This window comes from Dermacentor andersoni, chromosome 1 (genome assembly GCF_023375885.2).
Source record: "Dermacentor andersoni chromosome 1, qqDerAnde1_hic_scaffold, whole genome shotgun sequence".
NCBI classification, from domain to species: domain Eukaryota; kingdom Metazoa; phylum Arthropoda; class Arachnida; order Ixodida; family Ixodidae; genus Dermacentor; species Dermacentor andersoni.
In genome coordinates, this window is record NC_092814.1 from 359270703 (window position 1) to 359293657 (window position 22955).

The 22955-nt window shown below is 41.6% G+C and overlaps 1 protein-coding gene across 1 annotated transcript; it reads left to right on the forward strand.

Moving 5' to 3' along the window:
• The first annotated feature begins 494 nt into the window (after positions 1-494).
• Positions 495-21655, forward strand: LOC129381179 (uncharacterized). Its single transcript, XM_055063825.1, has 7 exons — positions 495-683; positions 1764-1888; positions 6664-6778; positions 10039-10242; positions 11939-12113; positions 14189-14265; positions 18474-21655. Exons 1-7 carry the CDS (start codon positions 495-497, stop codon positions 18636-18638), a joined length of 1050 nt encoding a protein of 349 aa, XP_054919800.1. The 3' UTR covers positions 18639-21655.
• The last annotated feature ends 1300 nt before the right edge of the window (positions 21656-22955 follow it).

A 22955-nucleotide genomic window follows, 5' to 3' on the forward strand; every position in this document is an offset into this window, starting at 1 on the left:
CCAGGCATAGAGTTTCCTACAAGAATTACGTAGGAAACTCTATGAATCCAGGAGCGGGCAACACGCGGCAGCCGTCAATAAAATACAGCTTTCTGCAGCTGACGGCAAGTGGCGACACAAGTTTATGTTTGCCCCGTCGCCGCAGCAGCTCGCATCCCCATGGGCGCTGGCAAATTTGCATTTTTTTCTTAAAAACAAGGCAATTAACTGTGCCAAGTGTTATACTAAACAAAGTCGTAGCCAAAATGCGATCTTTCTGCAAAATTTGAATGAGAACAGTGCAGCGATGAGTGCAAAATCTTTTTTCTAATACGCACAGCGAAATATTCGGGACCCCGTACAGTGGCTGACTTACGGCTTCCGTATTTACTTCGACTTTGGATTCACAACTGTGAAAAGCGCGGCAACGGCTCCTTGGAGTCGCAAACCACGGCGACAAAAGGCTGTCGAAACGCGAGGGGCATTCTTCTGTGAAACCTGACAGCAGCGGCAGCATGTCGTTCGATCCGCCTTCAGCAAACTGCTCGTCGACTGATGCAGAAGAAGCGGTTTGCCTCGTTTCGCACGGGCCGTCAAAGAAAGTGGTGAAGCTCGCAGGCGCCCGGAAACTCGCCGACCTTCACGAAAGCCTGCGGGCGGGTGGGTTCGCGCACCTGATGAAGGGCGGCGATCTTCTAATACAGGTGAGCGTGAATGTTCTGCGCGTTATGGAGCTCAAAGAGGATTTGGTCACTGTTTGATTCATATGGGCAAAATAGCGACAGTTGGCATTTTCAGCAATAGGACTCTGAAAACCTTGTGCAATCAGCAATATGGTTATATCTGTGAAATCATCTGTTCTTATACACTGATGGTTGCTGACATTGGTAAATAAGTAGCGGAAATGTCGAGCACGATTAGTAACTGTTGGGTTGCCGCGCGTTGAACTGACAGATCGAGTGTTACAAAATTGCTCTGTGTCACTTCACTGTGCTGCCAACTACGAATATTTTTGTTTCGTCACAGCCAGTGCACTTGACCTTAAATTGACGTGCAGCGCATACATGCCCGTACGAACACAACGTTGCTGAATTATAATTATTGCCGTGTCGAAAAGCCGCAAGAAAACTAGTCGTTTTCACGGCTTCCATCCTCTGAAAACTTGCGCGGTTGGTTTACTACTGATATTGAGGTCAGGTGTGCAATCGCTACCCTATTTGGTGTGGGAAAGTGAAGTACTAACAGCTTCAGTCAATGTAATGGTGCTTTAGTTAGCGTAACCGGTCGTAATATGCCATATTCTGCAAATTTCTGCAGCGTTTATCCTGTAAACAGAAAAGACGAGGAAAACAGACTGGTTGTGTGCCTATTCAATCTTTGTCTGTTGTCATTTGTATGCTGCAGCAATCACGCAGCAATGAAGTTAAGTTGAACCCACTGAGGAAAAAAAAAATCGTTGGCATTTTCAGCAATAGGACTCTGAAAACCTTGTGCAATCAGCAATATGGTTATATCTGTGAAATCATCTGTTCTTATACACTGATGGTTGCTGACATTGGTAAATAAGCTCAGCCTTGTATGCTTAATGCGTCCTGTAGTTAGCTCACATATGGGCAGCAGGATTAGTGTCGTGCTGGGCTGTGATGGCTCTAAATAACAAACCTGTTCGGGACAGTACAGCGACCACAGAAAAAGGCTGTTTAATTAATTTATGTCTGTTCAGTGTCCACTGCTTCACACTTAATGTGCAAAACTATCAATAAACCATCTGGCTTTGCTTTCAGATCTTCAACGACTGGTTTCAATGCTATGTCGACATGGATGAAAGCACCACAGTGCATGATGGGGCACTGATTAACTTGGTTGTCTCCCCAAGCAACTCCGAAGCATCAGAGGCACCAAGAAAGCCGTATGCACCCTGTCTTATCCAATCTGTATTCATGCATTAAGTCTGTACAACATTAAAATCTGTCGTACGTCGGAAGGCTAAAATGCTGGTATTTGAGCAATACATTTAAGGGCCCCTCACCCAGCTACGTAGGCAATTTGGTTATATGCTGGAAGTTACGTGCCCTCTTGGGAGCGTTCTAGTGCAAAAATTTTCACACTGGTTCATTAATAGCTTATTGCAGTGCCACGAACCCATGATTTCAGGAGGCAAGCGTCACCGCCAGAAAGAACACTTGGCTGTCACTTGCCAAGACACTAGTGGAGAAAAGGCCGCATGTTGTTCCATACATGCACAAAGTGGCCCACGATTTAAAGAAAGTGGCTAGCAGGTACAAAGTGCCTATGGTTTTTTTTTTTTTTTCTTGCTCCACAGAAGCTTACTGGCCTGTGCCCATGCATCTGAAACCCACAGAAGCTGACCATTTATGGTAAAAATTATACAAGGCCACATGTGACTTGCACGGTCGGTGTGGTGTATGAAATTTCACCTAATCACAGCTGGGTGCATATTGGCCAGACAGGAAGCTGCATAACGATTTGGCAAGGGAACATGAGCTGTCTGTCAAGAATAAGATTAATACACTATTGCCGTTGCATCGCGATTCCCGCACGTGTAAGCCAGATCTTTTCCATACCCGCATTCTTGGTAAAAGCAGATTCTCTGGCATGGGAATTAATGGAGGCCTGTTTCATCAACATAAAACATGATGTCTGTGTCATCGATACATCTGTGCCTTTACATAGCACTGAACGGCAGTTTGTGCACTGTATGATTGAATAATGGTGCAAGCTTGTTTGAGTATTGTGTGTAAACATATGTGCGCACATGGCCACCTTCACCTATAAATGTGATGCCATCTGCTTTTAATAAAGTAGTAGCAAGTGACACTCATCCCTGCCCTAAAGCTTTTTTTCTGCCCTTAGTTGCATCTTAACTTCAGGGAATAAGCTCATGGGAATTTAGTAAACAAATAAATGCATGCCATAGGGGCAATTCTAGTTTGTAAAAACAAAAGCTTTTTCCCCTAATATTTTATGTATTTATGTAGTCCTAGTTCCACTTGTGCAGCATACCACTGTCCTTGTTCAAAATTGGAATGCTCTTCTACTAATAGATATGACAAATGAGGTGTATTTGTGAAAACATAAAAACAAAAAGCTGCAATACATTTTTTAAAATTTTGTGCGGTCTAGACAGCCGAAATATAACATGCTATATGAAGAGCTTAAGCACAATCATGTTCGTGACTCCTCAATCGTTCCATACCACCTTTAAAGTCTTACCAGACCTTAATGTTTGTATCTATCTCAGTAGCTCATATTTATGTAATGCTGAGGGAAAAGTCATCTTCCTCTTTGAAATAGTGGCCATGTTTCACAAAAAAGAAACTTGTAATAGATAACATGAACTTGCAAAGGTGCCAAGAAGTTATCAGAAAAAATACATTGATTGTAGTATTCATTCGTTAGCCACCAGAAATGCGATAGGGAGTTAATGTTTGGATAAACACAAGCAGTCTAGTTTGTGTATTCGAGAACCAGAATGTTCAAGTATATTTTTGTTCCATCATATCATCCTTGGCCTTTATCTAACTTACTTTTGTTCTCTCTTTATGTTCCGAAGACTTAATGCTAGTATGGACTTGGCACTTTATGACCCAGTTTTTGTCCTTCACAAAGCAGTACCTCTGTAGTCACTTATAGGTCGACAATGTAGCTAGCAACAAGTTTCCCTCAAAAGGAATGTTTGTAGGTGCATCATTCGGGTTGCTTTTTTCACCTTGGTGGGGGAGCTTTTTGCTCATGATACCCATGTTTGTGAAGAGACCAGTAATGCGCCTTCCTTGTGCATGGTACCAATACGAAAATGGGGAGAGGGGTCACGGTGTGTTGGTAAGGAGGTATTTATATAGGGGACGGTAAAATTCCTCTCCAAATTTTGTTTAACAACCCATTCATTCTGTAAGCAGTCTTGGTTGTCACAGTCCATGATTTTTGCTGTTTGTACATTATTATCCCTGAACAGCAACGGGCTCCATTTGCCACTGGCAGATGTGCCCATATTTGGATTGTCACTAACTATAGTAGGTAAATTTGAGCGTGTGGAGTGATAGTCTGCGATACCATATCTTTGTTTTTCTAGCTCTGTATTGTTGTTGATTTCAATGAATACTTCTCTTTTTAAGGCTGTCTGGTAGTGAAGTCGAACATAGCAAGAATGCAGTCAAAGGACAGTACAACGAATCAACATATACACTGCCTCCGATGCCCATTGAAATTGCTGCACACCTCCGAACTGTCACAGCAGGAGATGTGCCTGACAATCTTCGAAAGAAAATAATTGAGTGGATTGCCTGCCATTTGTCATCTCAAACAATGTAAGTTACAACACTTACCTGGATGCATAGGTCAGCAAAATATTGAGAACTCACTTGAGGCTCATTCGGGCTAAGACTCACCGAAATTTGACTCAGCCGGACTCGCTGAGACTCACATTCAGAGATCAGTCTGAGCGAGCCGACTTGTGAGTCAGTTTGCCGACCTATGCCCAGATGTAAATAAAGTTGGGATTGAATGTACTTAATGAGAATTCATTCCACAGTAAATGTCTCATAATTGTGTTTGGTCACACATTTTTCTCAACCTCATATTGTAACATGAAAGTTAAGCACAATGTTAATTAGAAATGGTATTGCCCTCCATGCTCATGTGGTTACGTCACTAAGGCAAGTGGGAGGTGTCTGTAATCAAAACAAGTTTTTGTTGTCTAATTCATGATTATAACTTAGTTGCTGCACATTTCCCCTTGCAAACTCTCGATACGTGAGGGGAAAAAATTGTTTCCCTAAAGCTTTGCACTGGGGCAGTGAGCAATACCCAAATTGTCTAGTGCCTTTTAAGCGTGCAGCAGTGTGTACGGCATTGTTGGTAGAAAATGTTTTTATTGCTGATAATTTGTTGACTAGTCTTGAATTATAGTTCACTCATTTTCTAACCCGCGAAATTTTAATATTCAATGGCTTTGTTGACATTGCAGCCCTGCGCCCATCTTTTTTATTCCAGCTAACAATACGAACCCTAACATTTCCAGCACTACATTTGATGCATGTATACAAACACCAAGTGAATTGGATGGAAGAACAGTTGTGGTTAGCTGAATTCGTACAGCGCTGCGTGTGTCATGTGAAATTTGCAGGTTTGGATACCATCAGCAGCATTTATTCTACATACATTCCTCTTCATCCACAAAAACAGTCACGAAAACTACAGAAAGGTTAACACTCAGTCCTAATTAACGTTGTGCTTGACTATAGCAATATCCTCCATGGTTTCCTTGCCATGAGTCTTGGGTTAATGAGGGGGCTAGAATGATGCATTGGCTAAAACTTCCTTAGCTGCTGGTTACAGTTCTTGTAGGTAGTGTACAGCACAAAAGTAAACGAGTACGCTGACGTGCGTCCTGCAGGACTTTTATCAAAGTTTTTCCAATCCAATAGACAGGAGTGCCGACTGTCAACTGAGATGCTATTATCCTATGTGCCGAATTTACACAAGCGAGTGAAACAGCTACTGAAAAACTTCTGGAGATAGAAGCAAGAAAAACAGACTAGTGGGCAAAAAATGGTGAACAATGCAGAAAATAGAGGTTAACAAAAAAAATTCAAGGTTGCATCACAAATGCCGGCCATACGTGTGACTTCCAGAAAAGGAAGGAAGGAAGGAACAAGTGGAGAAGGAAAGGCAGGGAAGTTAACCAGAAAAACTTTAGCTCTTTTTCTGATAGGGCCTGATAAGCCTGACCTTGCAGATCAGGCTTAAGATTTGGTGTCTTGACTCCACATAAGAGGTTGTGTATGAAATTTATTTCATGCGGTGCTTGTCACATGGGGCAGACTGCCAGATGCCTTCATGAGAGGTTGTCTGAACATGCATATAATGTGTCCAATGGCAGAGTAGGCTTTTTGGCACATCATACTAGCATGTGTGGCTGCACTCGTTGGTTCAAAAGAATGTCAGTTATTCACAAGCACAGGGATGGTCGTACCCATATCATAGTTGAAGTAGCACAATTGGTGTGGGAACAGAGTGCATGCATCAGCAAGCCATTCATTGCCATATCAGAAAAAGAGTTCACGTTTCTGAGAAGTGAAACCTATGGCCAGCATTTTTTATGCAACTACATTTCTTCGTGTGTCCCTTAAAGGTCTGCTTTGTTCACCTTTTTAATAATTATTTTTCTCATAGCTATATGACTATTTTGTGTAAATTCGGCAATAAAACCTCCATTGGTAGTCAGTGCTTGCGTCTACGTCCTCGTTTAACCTTTGCACTGTACACGCAGGATAATGGATTAACAAGTAGCTCAATAAGCTGCCCTGCTAAATTCTTATAGAAGATGCTCTTTCAAGCTTGTATTCATGGCTGATTTTCCCTTGTGTGCATGTTTTAGTAATAGCTCATTTGATATATTAATTAAAACATACTCTGGTCATGATTATCAGTGTATCTTGGCTATTGCAGGACAAAGGGATTAAATGTTCCCTGTCCTTTGTCAAATCCATCTGATCAATGCTCTAACCTCGTTCTCATCACGCACCTAATGCTTTCATGGTGCAGTTTACTTAAGTTCTCCCGTCTTACGAATCACAGTTCAACTGTTTGATATTATTTCATGGGAATTATTGCGCTACAGTGCTGTTGCATCTTTTATTTTTTGTGTATTGTTTTATGTAGAAAGTTGATGCATGCTTTTGTAAACATCAGGTACCCAAATAAACTGTACAACGTTGCCGCAAGGAGCCTCGTCAACCACTACCCAGCACTGATGGACACATCGGACTCTGGCCATGTAAGAGCATTTTCTCATAACTTTCCTTCATTTTGATTTCTTTTGCACTTTTATATGTTAAGCATATCCCGGTCACGGCGGCCGCATTTTCATGAAGGTGTTATGCAAAAATACCTGTTTACTTAGATTTAGGTGCACATTGAAGAACCCCAGGTTGTCCAAATTTCCGGAGTCCCCCACTATGGCGTGCCTCTTAATCAGACAATGGTATTGGCACGTAAAACCGCAGAATTTTTTTCTTTACGTTAAGCGTGCTGCCAAAGCCTTTCTTAGTACTTTGTAATGACCCGCCGTGGTTGCTCAGTGGCTATGGTGTTGGACTGCTGAGCACGAGGTCGCAGGATCAAATCCCGGCCTCGGCGGCCGCATTTCGATGGGGGCGAAATGCGAAAATACCCATGTACTTAGATTTAGGTGCACGTTAAAGATCCCCAGGTGGTCAAAATTTCCGGAGCCCTCCACTACGGCGTGCCTCATAATCAGAATGTGGTTTTGGCACGTAAAACCCCATAATTTAATTTAGTACTTCGTAACGTTTATGACCGTCCTTGCTTGCGGCTGTCCAGGTCTGTGTGCTTGTGATTGAGTAGAGATGGGGTGGTTTTAAAGCTTTGCAGCTCAAATAAATGTGAAGGTGCCAACAGCACCTCTGCATTTGGTATGCAAATTGCATGCTCAGCTAAATATATATTTGGTTAAATAATATATTTTAGTACCTGTAGCCGTTTTCATGCATTAAAGTTTTCACCAACACCAATACTGAAAGAAATTATCAGCTATGTTGTTTAAAGGTGTGCTAAAATAGCTCAGTTGGTACATTTTGGAACATGAAGGAAACAGTGCAAAAAGCAAGCTAAGATTAGGGCAACTCCATGCTTGATTGTGTACTGTCTTTGCAGTTTCTTTCATAACCTGAAAAGTGGAAGTCAATGAACTGTTGTTTAGGCATGTAAAGTCAATTGCTCTCATTTAATTCCAGCTCACGTGGTATATGAGCCTCAGGAACAAATACAAAAATATGCGAAAGCGAATGCCCCCAGGATGCCCTGAAGTTGATGCGGAAAAAGCAAAAGCGAAGGCAAGAAAGGCAGGCGAAAGTTCTGGTACATGCTCAACATCTGGATTTCGAAGACAGGTGATAAGCTGCACGTTTGCATGCATATTTTATTCATTAGATTAACTGACTCTCCCTTCGTTATGTGACTTAGTTGAAACATTTAGTTGCTTCTTTTGATGTACTTGTTCATATCATTTACATTTTTTCTTTAACAAATGCAATCAGGCGGTAGCAGCTATATCTGCAATGCTGTTAGAGATTTTATAGGTGATTAAAGGAGCAAAATATCATATCACATTGCCACCTTGAACCTAGAGTGAAACATTGGTTGAAGATGTAGTGGTAGAAGCATTTCTAGGCTAGTAATACAGCATCTTACTGTAATATATATTGATATACATGGTAAGATGTAGTGAAAGGTGGGTGGCTATGCTACTCTGACACTTGAGTTGTTTTAACCCTTTATTTATACAGCATACCAAAAAATATTTATTTTTCTTGCTGATTTTTGGCATAGAGTAAGAAGTTTCTGGTTAAATGTCTTGAGCCAACACTTTATGACTGACAGCAAGTGTCATTTGTTGGTTTAGAGCAGGAACACAGGATGGGAAGGAAGTTAGACATGCGACTCTCTTTCTTTTGAAAGCACGGTCAGAGGAGACAGACCGGTATGAGATCTCCGGCTGTAGTGATGTCAGACACACGATGTGAAGAAATGTGCACCTATAGTACACATATGCAAAGAGCTCTCTGTACAAATTCCAAACGCAGCCAGCCATATGTGGCTTGGGGAGAAGCCCACTTCCAGTTATATTCCCCCATATTGCTAAAGGAATTTCTGCAAAATATTTCTTTTCGTTGATTATGCTTATTCTCGATGTCTTTTGCACATTTAAGTATAAAATAATTTGTTTTGTACTTATATGTGCAGTCATTAAAGGGTTAAACAAATGAAGTGCTTCCAGTGAATGTGAATGTATAATTTTAGCGACTCTTGTTGCAACGTGTTGATCATTCCACAGTCTTTGTGAGACCACGAAACAGGAACTAGGTAGAATGAAAATCACTCTACAGTGCCAAGAAGGAGCCTTCAGCACTTATATGGTACCGCGGGATGCACTTCATCGACGCTGTGGCTGTGGTGTCCTTTTTATTATGTGGTCTTGATTCTACTATAAAGAAATATTTCTGCTTTGCAAGTGCGTTGCAGTACTTCAGTACTATAATTGCTTGCTGCAAAAGGAAAGTGCAAGTGTTACGTTAGGATCATGTGTTATGAGGCAGTCGCTAGATGCGGTATGTTACAACACTAAGTTGCCTGCGGCCACTGTATTTTGTGTGACATTGTTAACTTGACAGAAGATAGTGGCCATTATTTGATCAATAAAGAATACTACTTAATTCTGGCCCTTATTTAGAACTTTGTCTTATCTCTGTCAAGCGCGCAACTCGCTTTTGATGTTACTGAGATGAAGTGACTCCCTGCAAAGCAGCATGGTAGTCCTGTTAATGATGCTGTCACTTACACTTATGCAGATTGTTTAGTAGGCAATAGCTCAGTGCCATTCCCCCATAGAATCACAGCTTGCATTTCATTCATGTATAACAGAAACATTCTGCACATTTCATGTGAAAATGTGACATTGCAGGGCGTTACGCTATAAGTTCACAGCAGTGAGCCTCATTATTGGGAGACAGTTGTCTCAAATTACAGCGAAGTGAAGCCATGTACATTTAAATGTGTTCTGCCTACTGCATATCCACACTAACCCAGTGTTGGTGTTGTCAGCTGTTGCTTGATTTTGGGTGAATATGCTGGGCTTCTTTTATTTATTTGTCTATTTCTTGCTTTTCTTTTCATAAATGATTGTTTGCAAGTCATTTACCCATCACCTCTGTAGCACCCATAGAGGCCTTTGGGTGTGATAATAGACAAATGCTTAGAAAAACCTTTAAGTTTCCTGTTTTATGCAGAGGATTACTATTTTTCTTGTGCATTTACAGTAGTAGTACAAAATGACTGGGTGACCTTACTCACGTTCTAGAAGTATAGGAAGGCCTTTTAAATGATAACATGCAGTGTATGTGTTGCTGATGCATAAGTATGGTAAATCTTTTTCTCCTTGCCTTTAATTTTCCCAATGTTATGAAACCAAACTTTGTTATACTGTCTCTGTTTTCTCGCACTTTGACTGCTGTGAAGCCAGCATTTGAAGTAGATGAGGTCTTCATCTCCGAGACAACAAATTTTATGAAAAAAGAACTCAAGAAGGGAAACCCAGACATGGACAAAATAGAGGACGCCATGAACAGGACCACAGCTGCTAGGAGAGCAAACATAGAACAAGAGGGCATGAGTCTTGCCACTCTTCTAGACCTCTATCCAGCTTTAAAGCTAGAAAAGGAGGTGAGCGTACCTAATTGTTCAGCACTTTATAGTGTTTATTGTGAAATTTCTTCAGTTGCCTCATTGGCAATTTTTATCTTGCATTATCATAGCTGGTTAGTTCAACTACCTTAATAATAGCTTTAGTCCTACTGGGGAACCATTACCTGAGCGTTCTCTAAGGAAAAGTCAACACCAAGAAACATATCCAAACATATTCTTTACCTTTAGGTTATCTGTCTAAAAATAATTAATTCTAATACAGTACACAAGGCTTCTTCGCACTATACCATAATGATAAAGCACATTGAGAAATGCAAACGTGTAATTTAAGAAACTGCTGGCACAAACTATGATTCTCACTATGTTCCTTCCTGGGTTACTGTATGTGATCGCAGCTCGACCCAAGAAATTGTCACCATTGCTGTCTACTCTTCCCATTTTGCTGTCTTGTGGCAGCTTAAATCTCCTAATTTATTTAAACTGCACTGTTTTTTCCACTTGCTGCTACATAGCAGTCAACTGCCTCAGAGCTGCTCTTGTAAAATCCTGTGAGCACTAAGTACCCTGCAGCGTGGAGCAAAAGCCAAAGCATTTGCGTAGTGCTGGCTATCTGGAAGACACTTTGGTGCCTGTAACTGAGAGCCCATAAAAGAGGTAAAGGTGCCTGCACAAAGAAGCATGCCATGCACTTTGTGGATCGCAAGGTTGTTGAGGTGGTATACAATGTTCCACTTTCATGTGGAAAATGCTGTATAGGCCAGACAGGGAGATGCCTGAAGGACCTCATAAGGGAGCACCGAACCATTGTCATCACCCTAGCTGCAGCTAGTCACTTAGCTGATCAGTGCCACAAACACAAATGCTCCCCATGCTTTGATAATGCATGTGTTCTAAGGCGGCTCAGTGGTCAAATTTATAGGAAAGTGTTTGAAGCTTTTTTGCGTACTAAAAACAGGTAATAGATGCGTAAGCACACCGTCTTTGGCACTCGCAAGGAAATTAGTCACGTGTCTGGATATGAACATTTGCATCAATGATCCGTAGTGGTTTATCATGTCTGGTTTTATTTTATTTATTGGCTTGTTTGCTCGTTTGTTCATGCTTACACACAGGCATCCTTGCTGGTCCTTGATTCATTAAGATTTCTCAGTTAAAAGTCCCGTGCACTGTCCTATCCCCTCTCTTATAGAAATTGTTCTCACACTTATAATTATTTCGCTACAAAAGACACAGTACCAACTAACCCAACTCTCTTCTCTAGTTTCCAATTTGCTGTGCATGCTGTAGCCCTCAAACAGTAAATATGACAAGTTATTGGTGTTACAAGCATGCCTGAATGGCATTCACTTACATACCATGAAGTAACAGCAAATAACTGCATGCTCCTGCTCCAGCGAAGCTACTTCAATCGAATTAAAGAGCTTTGTGACACTAACTATTGTAACAGTTGTGTCACCACTCACAGCACACAGCATTTCTTATTTAATCCTCATGGAATGTCAAGTTATCAAAGTTACATTTCTTGATGTTCAGCTTTCGATGATTTGTTATGCAGAGGAGCCAGCCAGAAACTTCACATTTCTCAACAACTGTCCTTTACTGTTCTGCAAGACTGCTTCACTGATGTATGCAAACTGACAGTACCTTGGTACTGTTGACCATGCTTCACATTGTTTCCATGAACTGGTTTCAAGCTATGTTTTAATTCTTACAGATCTGCAATGAATGCTGTCGCCTAACCGGTGTACCACCTGATAACGCATTGCTGAAAGCACTGAACGATTACAGCGACCATATTCTAAATGCAGCAAGGCTCAAGCGAGCAGCGCAGTCAACTCTGTGCACTGTGCTGGCAGAAATGGCTGTGGAGAACAGAATTGCGAGAAACTGTAAGTCGTTAAGGCTCAAGATAATGCGTTCTTCTACAAATTCTTTTCCTGCAGTGTATTGCAGTTAGTGCATTGCCAGTGTTTATAAGCAGCTTTGGAGAAATAGAAGTTTGAGGAGTCCAGGGATATATGTACCATATTAAAATTTTCCTGCATCAGCACACCTCATAATGTAGGTGCATAGTCAGATTGAGCACATTTTGCCTCCTATGACACTGTTAATTGCTGTGCCATATAAAGTTTGGCTAGCAGTGTTCACTGGCAATAACCCTTTCAGTCATAATGCTGTCTTATCAAGATGCAGCTCTTAAATATCGTGATAACAACTAAGTTACAAATATTAAATATGGTACTGATTATGAATGTAAGCTTCTACTAATGCTAAACGGATAATCACTGTAAGGCAAATAATGCCAAACAGTATCTTAAAAACATAACACCATGTTTCACAAAAAGGCAGAAGTGTTGCTCTGTATCATCGCTGTTATTTAGTGTTTTTGTTTTCATTAGAAGGACCTTAGATCAATAACAGTGTCACCTACTTCTCTAACAATTTTAATTTATTTTCGTGAAATAATGCATCTAAACTAATAAATTTCACATTCAACTTTTTGTGTAACGGTGATGACTGGCCTGACGTCACTTAAATATCATCCTACAGGCTGAGATTTCTTCTGAGTTTGCTTTGTGTTTGCAGAAAATTTTGTGCATATTGTGACCACACACTGTCATGGCTGAAGGGATAAAGTTATGTGTTGCTCATGAGCTATATTTCAGCTTTAGTTAAGGAAGCCACAAAGTTACTTGAACATAAAACCTATTTCCATTGAATAGCTTCTGCTGACTGCTAAGGAACCGTAGAGGGCATTATAGCTGCAGTATGGTACGCAGCATAAGATTCACGCTCAATTGCTTGTTTACATAGCATTAAAGTGAAACGCACTACTGAGTCACGAGGAAGCATGGCAGAAAGGACAGACATGATACCATTCATTGTTTGTTATTGTAGCTTAATAATGCATTTCACTTCAACATGTATAACAAACTAGCCCCGTATTAAGGTAGGAACAGCGCTAAGGACACAAATTGAAGGCACACAAGAAAATTACACATTGTGATGTAACATTTTTTCTATGCGTCCTCACATAATCCATGTCCTTAGTGCTGTGTCTGCCTGAATAGGAGTAAAAAACTAGCTGATGTGTTCGTATGAACTAGCCCTATCCTTAAGCTTTCTAAAATTAGCATTACATATTTCTATGAAAAGTATGAACGAGAAGAAAGGGGGGTTAACCGAGGGGCCCGATTTTTATTAGTCATGTCATAAGAAGCCAAGAAACACTGACACCAAGGACAACATAGGGGAAATTACTTGTGCTTAATAAATGAAAATAAAGAAACGATGAATTAATGGAAATTAAAGTGGATGAACAAACAACTTGCCGCAGGGGGGAACCGATCATGTTTCACAGTCAACCATTTCCAAGGGTGGTGCTAGTTAACACTCCGAAGGTCATATCTAATAAACATACATAAATGCTGAGCGAGGTGAATAGGAGAAAATAGCCTCCATCGTAGCTTAATTGATGTAGCATCACATGTGTAAGGCAGGTTACGTGTCAAATTGTTTTTTTGTCTACTTTTCCATTTTCTTAATTAGTTGTGTATTTCAATAAAATCATATTTAATTTTCCCTGTGCTTTCCTTGGTCTAGATATTCGTTGTCTTTATACAGTCTTGATTAACAAAGTCTGGCCCCATTGTTCCCGTTATTTATGTTTGAACCACTTGCAGTACACTTCCAGATGTAAGCATCATACATCAAATGGCTAAACAACACATCTTGCAAATATCCTTATTGTAGACAGCTATATGCAGTTACTATTTGTTCACTGCCCATTTAGTACTGCATTGTGCCACCGAGATTCCTGAAGTGTACTGCTGTATGACTGTACGAATCTTATAAACTGTTAGTGCTTGCAGTTTTGTTGCACTTGCTAATTTACTGAATAATTACAAGCAGCGAAATTGGTCATCAACTGCAGCACTTTCACTGGTGTCATTTTTCTTTTCAGATGCAAGAGGCGTGGGCGCTCTGATGATTCTACCATTCCTTGTCAATGAGCGAGGGGACGACATGTTCACAAAAATGGTTAGAACTTTGAGCTGTCAGCATGATAAGTACATAATATCCACATGGGGCCATAAAAATGATGTAGAACTGTGGGGAAATTTGGGAGCTAGAAAACCACTAAGATAAACAATTGAAGTATAGCCTTAAATTGAAATTGCCTAATTATATTAACTTAATCATTAAGACATAAGAAGTACCAAGTAATTTATCCTCGTGCGCAGGCACTTTATCTGTGCCATTCTGAACCGGATTATTAGGGTGACCTTTTGCTGGGCTTTGAAAACATTGAAAGTAACAAGGGAAACCATTCATGCTCTCTACCTAATACCGTATTTACTCGCATAATGATCGCACTTTTTTTGTCAGAAAAATTGCCGCAAATTCAGGGGTGCGATCATCACGCGGGTGAAATTTCCCGCGGAAAAAAAAAATTTTTTTTTGTCTCGCGTTTGCTGCGGGATGCGAGATTGCGGGTGCGGGACACCAAAACAAAAATGGCGGCCGGCGGAGCAAGCCGAACGCGCCGAACGCGATTTTTTTTTTCTTCTCGCGAGTACAATACGTGTATTGAAACAGTTTCTTCCGTATCAGTGAGAATAATATCGTTAATATCGGCAAGTTTGCGGCAGTAACGTAGCCATGTCCACTTGGAGGGGACAGAAACAGGTGGGCGCGCTTAGCTGCCAGTGACATAGAAATGCATGGCCGACGTGCTGCGGAAACTGCGGCATCTGTCTTCACTACTATCCCAATACGGCACGTTTCCGCTAAGGGTGGGCGAATATCTTAGCTGTGTTACAAGCGTCGGCGTATGAATAGGGTACACTTTTAACGTATCAGAGTAAACGTGACTACTATCATTGCCGCGCGCGATTTGTTGCGTGCTCACGAGTGCAAAAGCAGATGAAAAGAATCGAAATGCGCCTTTATTGTTTTTGTTGACATCAACCATTATAAAGCCAACCCATAATAAAGGCGATTTTGGTTGTACCTCATTTTGTCATGGAAGTGCGGAAAGTGATGAAAGTAATGAAATGTGGCATCTACTTAAGAATGTTTGGTGCGTGCAGGCCGCTTGGCTTGTCTTGAAGAGTCGTTCGCGTAGCATTCGACAGATGGTAAGCGCGATCATTATTAGCTAGACTTAGCACACGAGATATCGCTGCGGCAAGTTCGGGGTGCGATCATTACGCGGGAAATAAAAAAAATCGAATTTTGACGACAAAATTTAGGGGTGCGATCATTACGCGAGTGCGATCATTATGCGAGTAAATACGGTAGACATTATCAGAGGAATTATATCTTGTTGTGCAATCATCCATGGACACACATATGATCTTGCAAAATTAAGTTATAAAAATTGAACTCCAGCATATTCAGGGTGTCTACCAACCGGGAAAACCGGGAATTCTCAGGGAATTTGAACAGTCTGGAAAAACTCAGGGAAAACTCAGGGAATTTGTGCTTCTATCAGGGAAAATTAGCTGTAACTTTATTGAAAGGGAACGAAAGTCGTGTTAATGCTGGCTCCAGTAACAGAGGAATCGCAACGAATCGTCATTGACTCCGTGTCATCGGCACGATGTATTGCCAGAGTAGTTAACGACCGATTTTCTAGACGCCCGATTTTTCGGACATGCTCGATAATTTGCACGGTTTTGCGGCACCACCACATACTCCATATAGTCAATGTATATTGCCCTGACTGCAGGTCTGAAATGGCATTAATCAAAGCCGCCACCGCCGCTATTTTGATTATCTCGCCGCCTCGAACCGGCACTCTCGCAGGCAGATCCGCTGGCAGCCGTAACCACTACCGCGGCAACGTTAGGCCTAGCTGCTTCTATGTTCGCTATTAAGCTTCTTGCCGTGCGGTGCCGTGTTTTTCATTGAAAGAATTCGCCGCTATTACCAATGGCACCGACTCCGCCTTTGTAATCCTCGCGATTGGCTTTGAAGCTCGCAGAGCACAGCGCGTTGCGTAATGCCAGTCTCCGAAAGTTAGCTTCGCCTCAGTACACTTGTGTTAGGCGGTGAAGCATAACAAGCGTGGGAAAGGGGCAATTGTCACGGGACACAGTATGTATTCCTTAATTACACATGCGTGCACCCCGTATCCTGTCACAGTACAAGCCCTGATATGCCTAATAAGCGTACTGGCAGGCCTTCAGAGCTTTTTCAGACGTGCCTGTGGTAATTTTATCCCTTAAAGGCAGTTAAAGACATGCATTAATGTTTTTCAGACTTCCCGTTTTTTTTTTTTTCAATTTTTTTTTGCAGCCCCTCGGAAGTCCGAAAAATCAAATGTTGACTGTACAACTGACCAAGAGGATGCTTCAGATGATCCATGTGGTGAAAGCGTGTTAGAAGGAGGATGAGAACAGAAAGGACCGACGCACTGAGGAATTAACGGGAAAGGAAGGGTGCCGCCGCCTTTTTGAAGGAGCTTGAGCTAAAAAACTAAGTGTTGGCTGACGCTGAGACACAGGTGTCCCTCGTCCAAACCAAAATAAATTGTTTAAGCAGTGAAACCCAACACTGAGATGTTGTGTACGGGCTGAGAGTATGTCAGGACAGTTGAGGTTGACTTCCCAGCTGCTGAGAGAGAACCTTAGTTGTGACAAAGTTCAGGACCTCATACAGATGAGCTTGCTATCAGTTGATAGAAATAGCTGATATTAAAAAAATATTTACTTATGCATGCATTTCCTTTTCATTCGTATTTGAAAATGTTCGACTCTATTTAGAATGGGCTTTACCATTTCTTTCGCTGTGCATTTTACTAACACCTTCCTTCTGTTTTCTTTTTAAATAAAATAGATATTACTCCTTACTATTCAAACTGGATTAAGTCATTTTTTTGTTTCAACATGCTTACTAGAGAGTGACAGCATCGGGCAGCATGGTGTCAGCCTGTCTTGACATAAAACAAAGTTCTGGCTCATTCAGGGAATTTGGAAATGTCAACTTGGTAGACACCCTGATATTGCATTTTTTGTAGCACACTAATATAGGCACTTCGGCTTTTGAAGTAAATGCTTAGAACTGTTCTGTCCTAATTTCTTGTAATACCGTATTTTACTTGCATAATGATCCACTTCCATAATAATCACAGCCATGAATTTTGTTCTCAAAGTTCGATTTTGTTCCTTTCCTATGTAATGATCGCACCCCGAACTTTCCGCAGTCATATGTCGTGCGCCAAGTCCAGCTAATGATGATCGCGCTTAACATCTGTCGAATGCTATGCGAACAACTCTTCAAGACATACCAAGCAGTCTGCACGCCCGAACATTCTTAAGCAGATGCCCCATTTCGTTCCTTTCATCACTTTCCGCACTTGCATGAAAAAAAAGCTACAACCAAGCTCACCTTGGCTTTATTATTTATAGGCTTTATAATGGTTGTGGTCAACAACAACAAAAAAGGTACTTTTCAATTCTTCTCACCTGCACTCGTGGGCACGCAACAAATCGCGAGTGGCAACGATAGTAGCCACGTTTACACTGATACATTAGAAGTGTACCCTATTCATATGCTGATGCTTGTAACACAGCTAAGATATTCGCCTACCCATAGTGCAAGCATGCCGTATCAAGATAGTAGTGAAGACAAATGCCGCAGTTTCCGCAGCGTGCCCACCATGTGTTTCTGTCACTGGCAGCTAAGCGCACCCATCTCTGTTTCTGACCCCTCAAAGTGGTCATGGCTACGTTATTGCCACAAACTTGCCGATAGTAACAATATTATGCGTTACTGATACGGAAGAAACTGTGTCAATGCGCATAATGTACTCGCGAAAAGAAAAAATCGCATTCGGCGCGTCTGGCTTGCTCCGCCAGCCACCATGTTTGTTTTGGTGTCCCGCACTGTTACAGTGGCAGCCGCCTATTTGTTGACCTGTTGTCATCCCGCAGCAAATATGCGGGATGAAAAAAAATGTTTTCTTTTCGCAGAAAATTTAACCGGCATAATGGTCACACCCCTGAATTTGCATCAATTTTTTTGGCAAGAAAGTGCGATCATTATGCAAGTAAATGCGGTATAACAAACCATTTCTCCCTACTTCAAACAAAAACTTACACTTTTGATCTTTTGCACTGCGTAAGTTTTACATTTAGACAACCCTTCACTAAAATAAAAGTCAGTTTTTTAATATGTCACTGAGCAACCCCATTTGTTTTTGTGCCCCAAGAATTTATGTTCTTTATATGTTTGATTTGCAGACACCAGGACAGGAGTTTGCCCACCCCACATTGCTGTACACTGGCGACAGCCCCATGTCTTCCGAGGCCATGTGTGTGAAGTGTGAGGACGTAGGCGTTGATGTACTGGACTTCACTTCTGGTGTAGTGTTATTTTCTATGTACTGGGCGTTCAACATCGAATAGGTCAGCTCTGCAAAGCAGACGCTCTCATTGCTAGAGCACATGATGCAAATCAGAACAAAAACAACAAAGCTAGGCACCAAAGCACTTAAAGTCCTAACAGCATTGAAAGCACGCTCAGCCGCAGCAACTAAAAAAACAGCAGCCAGTGTTGAACAAGCTGTTGAGCAGGCTGAGAAAGCTCACCAATTCACCAAAGTCTGAGTGTTCTTGAGATACACCTCGCTGTATCCACGTAGCCTCTCTTTTTTTTTTCTTTTTTAACAGTCAGGCTGTTTCGCTGATCTTAGCCTTGGATTATACAGCTGAGGAGTGCAGTAGTCAGCCAAACCTAAAAATTTTTCTTGTTTTAATGTTGTTCATAGTTAGTTTTTATTATGGTGACATAAAGCAAATACTCACCAATTATATTTTTTTATAAATAAAATTATTTCGAGGCCAGTATGGGTTCCTCGTTTGCAAATGACAGGAGAGGCAGTGGCTTGGTTCTGTGCAGGTGTGGTGACGGAGAGCGCATGCATAGATGTCAAGCAGGCTATCATGTCACTTCTGTCGCTTAGCGTATCATCTGAAGATGCAGTGATATTAGCAGTAGTTGCGTTGGTAATACAGTAGCTATAACAAATGCCTAGTCTTAGTCTATAGAATTACCTATCTTCTCCTGGTGTTTGGAGTGTTATCAAGGCCAGTGACTTTTCAGCAGAACCGGAACATTTCTTTTGTAAGCTATAGATTCTTGCTATTGTATAAACATACGTATCTTCTGCCGGTTTTAGTTCTGTTCTTGTTCTTTTTTGTTTTGTTGAAAATTGCTTCTCCATTGTGTTAGCGTTACTTTTGCTTGTTTTTAATTTATTACTGTTATTTATTGTCTGTCATTGCGAAAATGCCCCTCCTGCTAGGGCCAAAGAATTGGCCTGCAGTATGGTTAAATAAATAAATATGTCTTGGAAACGGTTGCGTTTGGCAACTTTGTGCTGATGCTGCTTTAGGCACTTTTCGAAGTTTTCAGATTTGCCAGTGTACAGTGAATCTCATTTTTTGCATAGGAATTTATACACGACACCAAGGAAGTTCTTCACGTGCACCATTTCATCACTTAGCTTGCTGGAAAGGACATGCGCCACACAAACACTGCAGTCATTCAACACTCTGGTAAAAGGCCCGCTCATGCCACCTGCATACAGGATGGTAGCACGCTTGCTTTTCTTTGCCACCACTTGGCGGATGGGCGCTAAGGCATAACATTCTTGCTCATTTAGCAGTTACAGAAGCTGGCCGTTACTTGCCATGTCATTTCGCACCAAGATCAACTCTGCTTTCTGCCTTTAGGGCTCGACCGAAGATGGAAAAGCAAGGTTCCTAGCGATGAGGCGACCGAGCATTTGGTGGTCCTTGAGGTTTACAGAATCTTGGAAGAACGCTAACATAATCCTAGTCCATAAGAAAGGGGATGCCAAAGACTTGAAAAATTATGGACCGATCAGCTTACTGTCCATTGCCTACAAAGTATTTACTAAGGTAATCGCAAATAGAATCGGGAACACTTTAGACTTTTGTCAACCAAAGGACCAGGCAGGATTCCGTAAAGGCTACTCAACAATAGACCATATTCACTCTATCACTCAGGTGATAGAGAAATGTGCGGAATATAACCAACCCTTATATATAGCTTTCATTGATTAAGAAAGCATTTGATTCAGTCGAAACCTTAGCAGTCATGGAGGCATTACGGAATCGGGGTGTAGAAGAGCCGTATATAAATATACTGAAAGACATCTGCAGCGGCTCCACAGCCACCATTGTCCTCCATAAGCAAAGCAACAAAATCCCAATAAAGAAGGGCATCAGGCAGGAAAATACGATATCCACAATGCTATTCACAACGTGTTTACAGGAGGTATTTACAGACCAGGATTGGGAAGAATTAGGGATAAGAGGTAACGGAGAATACCTTTGTAACTTGCAATTCGCTGGTGATATTGCCTTGCTTAGCAACTCGGGGGGGCTGACTGAAATGCATGCTCACTGACCTGGAGAGGCAAAGTAGAAGGGTGGGTCTAAAAATTAATCTGCAGAAAACTAAAGTAATGTTTAACAGTCTCGGAAGTGAACAGCAGTCTACGATAGGTAGCGAGGCACTGGAAGTGGTAAGGGAATACATCTACTTAGGGCATGTAGTGACCGCGGATCCGGATCATGAGACTGAAATAATCAGTAGAATAAGAATGGGCTGGGGTGCGTTTGGCAGGCATTCTCAGATCATGAACAGCGGGTTGCCATTATCCCTCAAGAGAAGTGTAACACAGCTGCGTCTTACCAGTACTCGCGTACGGGGCAGGAACCTGAAAGCTTACGAAAAGGGTTCTACTTAAATTGAGGACGACGCAACAAGCTATGGAAAGAAGAATGATGGGTGTAACGTTAAGGGATAAGAAAAGAGCAGATTGGGTGAGGGAACAAACGCGAGTTAATGACATCTTAGTTGAAGTCGAGAAAAAGAAATGGGCATGGGCAGGACATGTAATGAGGAGGGAAGATAACCGATGGTCATTAAGGGTTACGGACTGGATTCCAAGGGAAGGGGAGCGTAGCAGGCGGCGGCAGAAAGTTAGGTGGGAGGATGCGATTAAGAAGTTTGCAGGGACAACATGGCCACAATAAGCACATGACCGGGTAGTTGGAGAAGTATGGGAGAGGCCTTTGCCCTGCAGTGGCCTTAACCAGGCTGCTGCTGCTGCTGCTGATGATGATGATGAAGGTTTACAGAAAGAAAATTTAGGTATTTTGACATGTGTGGACTTGCGATATACCATGGTGGCAAGGCCATTTGTTGTTCATTCCACGAGAACATTAACGGATGCAGTATAGCTATTCTCAGGCTCTTCCTATTCTCCTCTAAACTGGGTGCTCTGCTTACAAGAATTAAGTGCTCCTTGTGATCACTATATGTGCTCTTGCTAAAGGTTACTGTGATGTGTGCATATCTTTTATTGAATAAAATTTTTACAAGTTTTTAACAGTTGTGCTGTTCTTTCAGATGTTTACCGGAGCAGACAGAATTTGATGCAAACATGGTGGCAGTGCAAACGGAAACATTTAGGAGGTGAGACAACAGTCTATTTTGACAATTTGGATGAAAGGATGGCCAAGAAATTGCACTTTTGGAACATTATGGGATGTACCTACTATGCAGGCAGCACAGGTATATTAAACTGGCACTATTTGTCATGCCGTGCTTTGCATTTATCTGGTCTTTAGGCATATTTCTTCCGTTGGCATCGATGCTGTATGAGTGCTTTGATTTGGTGAGATTGTAAATTGGTCATTCAATATCAATATTGAAATTTAATTCTGTCCACATATGCCTCCATGGCATATTGAAATAAATGGGCCCTTTGTCATGGCAAAGAATTAAATTCTTGCTCAAATGCCTGAAGTGCTACAATACCTGATAACCTTGGACATCTTGCAGCTGTTCAGTGTACCTTCTAAACTGAAGCATAGTGTTTCTTAAGGTTGGCCATTGATTCCAGTTGAGCAAATCAGACTGCTGTCTTCTGTTTTTGCCAGGTATAGTGCATTGATGCGTTAGAGGTTAACACAGATATTGTAGTGAAATTTTTGCTCTTGGTGTTTCACTCACTGTAGTGCTATGTGCTCAGTGTTTTTTTTTTAGTTGTTTATAGTATTACAGTTTATCATAACATATAATGGTGGCTAAAAGCTGTAGAATATCTAGGCATTTGTTGCACATGCAGACTAAAATCTATTATGTTGTGAGATTCCATCTTAGTGTAGAGATAGTCTATTGACTACCCAGGCAGAGGTCACAGCAGTTGCTGCAAAGGGTTCGGTTAAGTACCAGAAGGTAGTTTCACTAACTCTTGCCATGGTAGTCATGTACACCACCATTGTCAGTCTTCAGATGACTACCCTTGGAAGGGTCATTGTTGCCATTCCAAAGGGGTACCGCTCACTACCAAGGGGTACTTGCATGGACCACTGAGGTACTCGCATCAACTCCTGCTTTGGGAGTAATACATACACCTCAGTAGGTCTTGCGGGAGAGAGCCACCGGTACTGTGAGGGAGTCGCCCGCACTGTGTTTCCAAGAGAGTACGTGTTACCACCCAAAAGGTCATCATATGTGCGACGAGCAGATACACCCCGAAGAGAGTCGCTTGCGACTACCTTTTTTTTTTAAGAGTGAAGGTTACGTACGGCATAAAAAGAGTTTATTCATTGCAAGACGAGAGAGAGAGAGAGATGAAGAGGAAAAGCAGGGAGGTTAACCAGATATCAGTCCCCGGTTTGCTA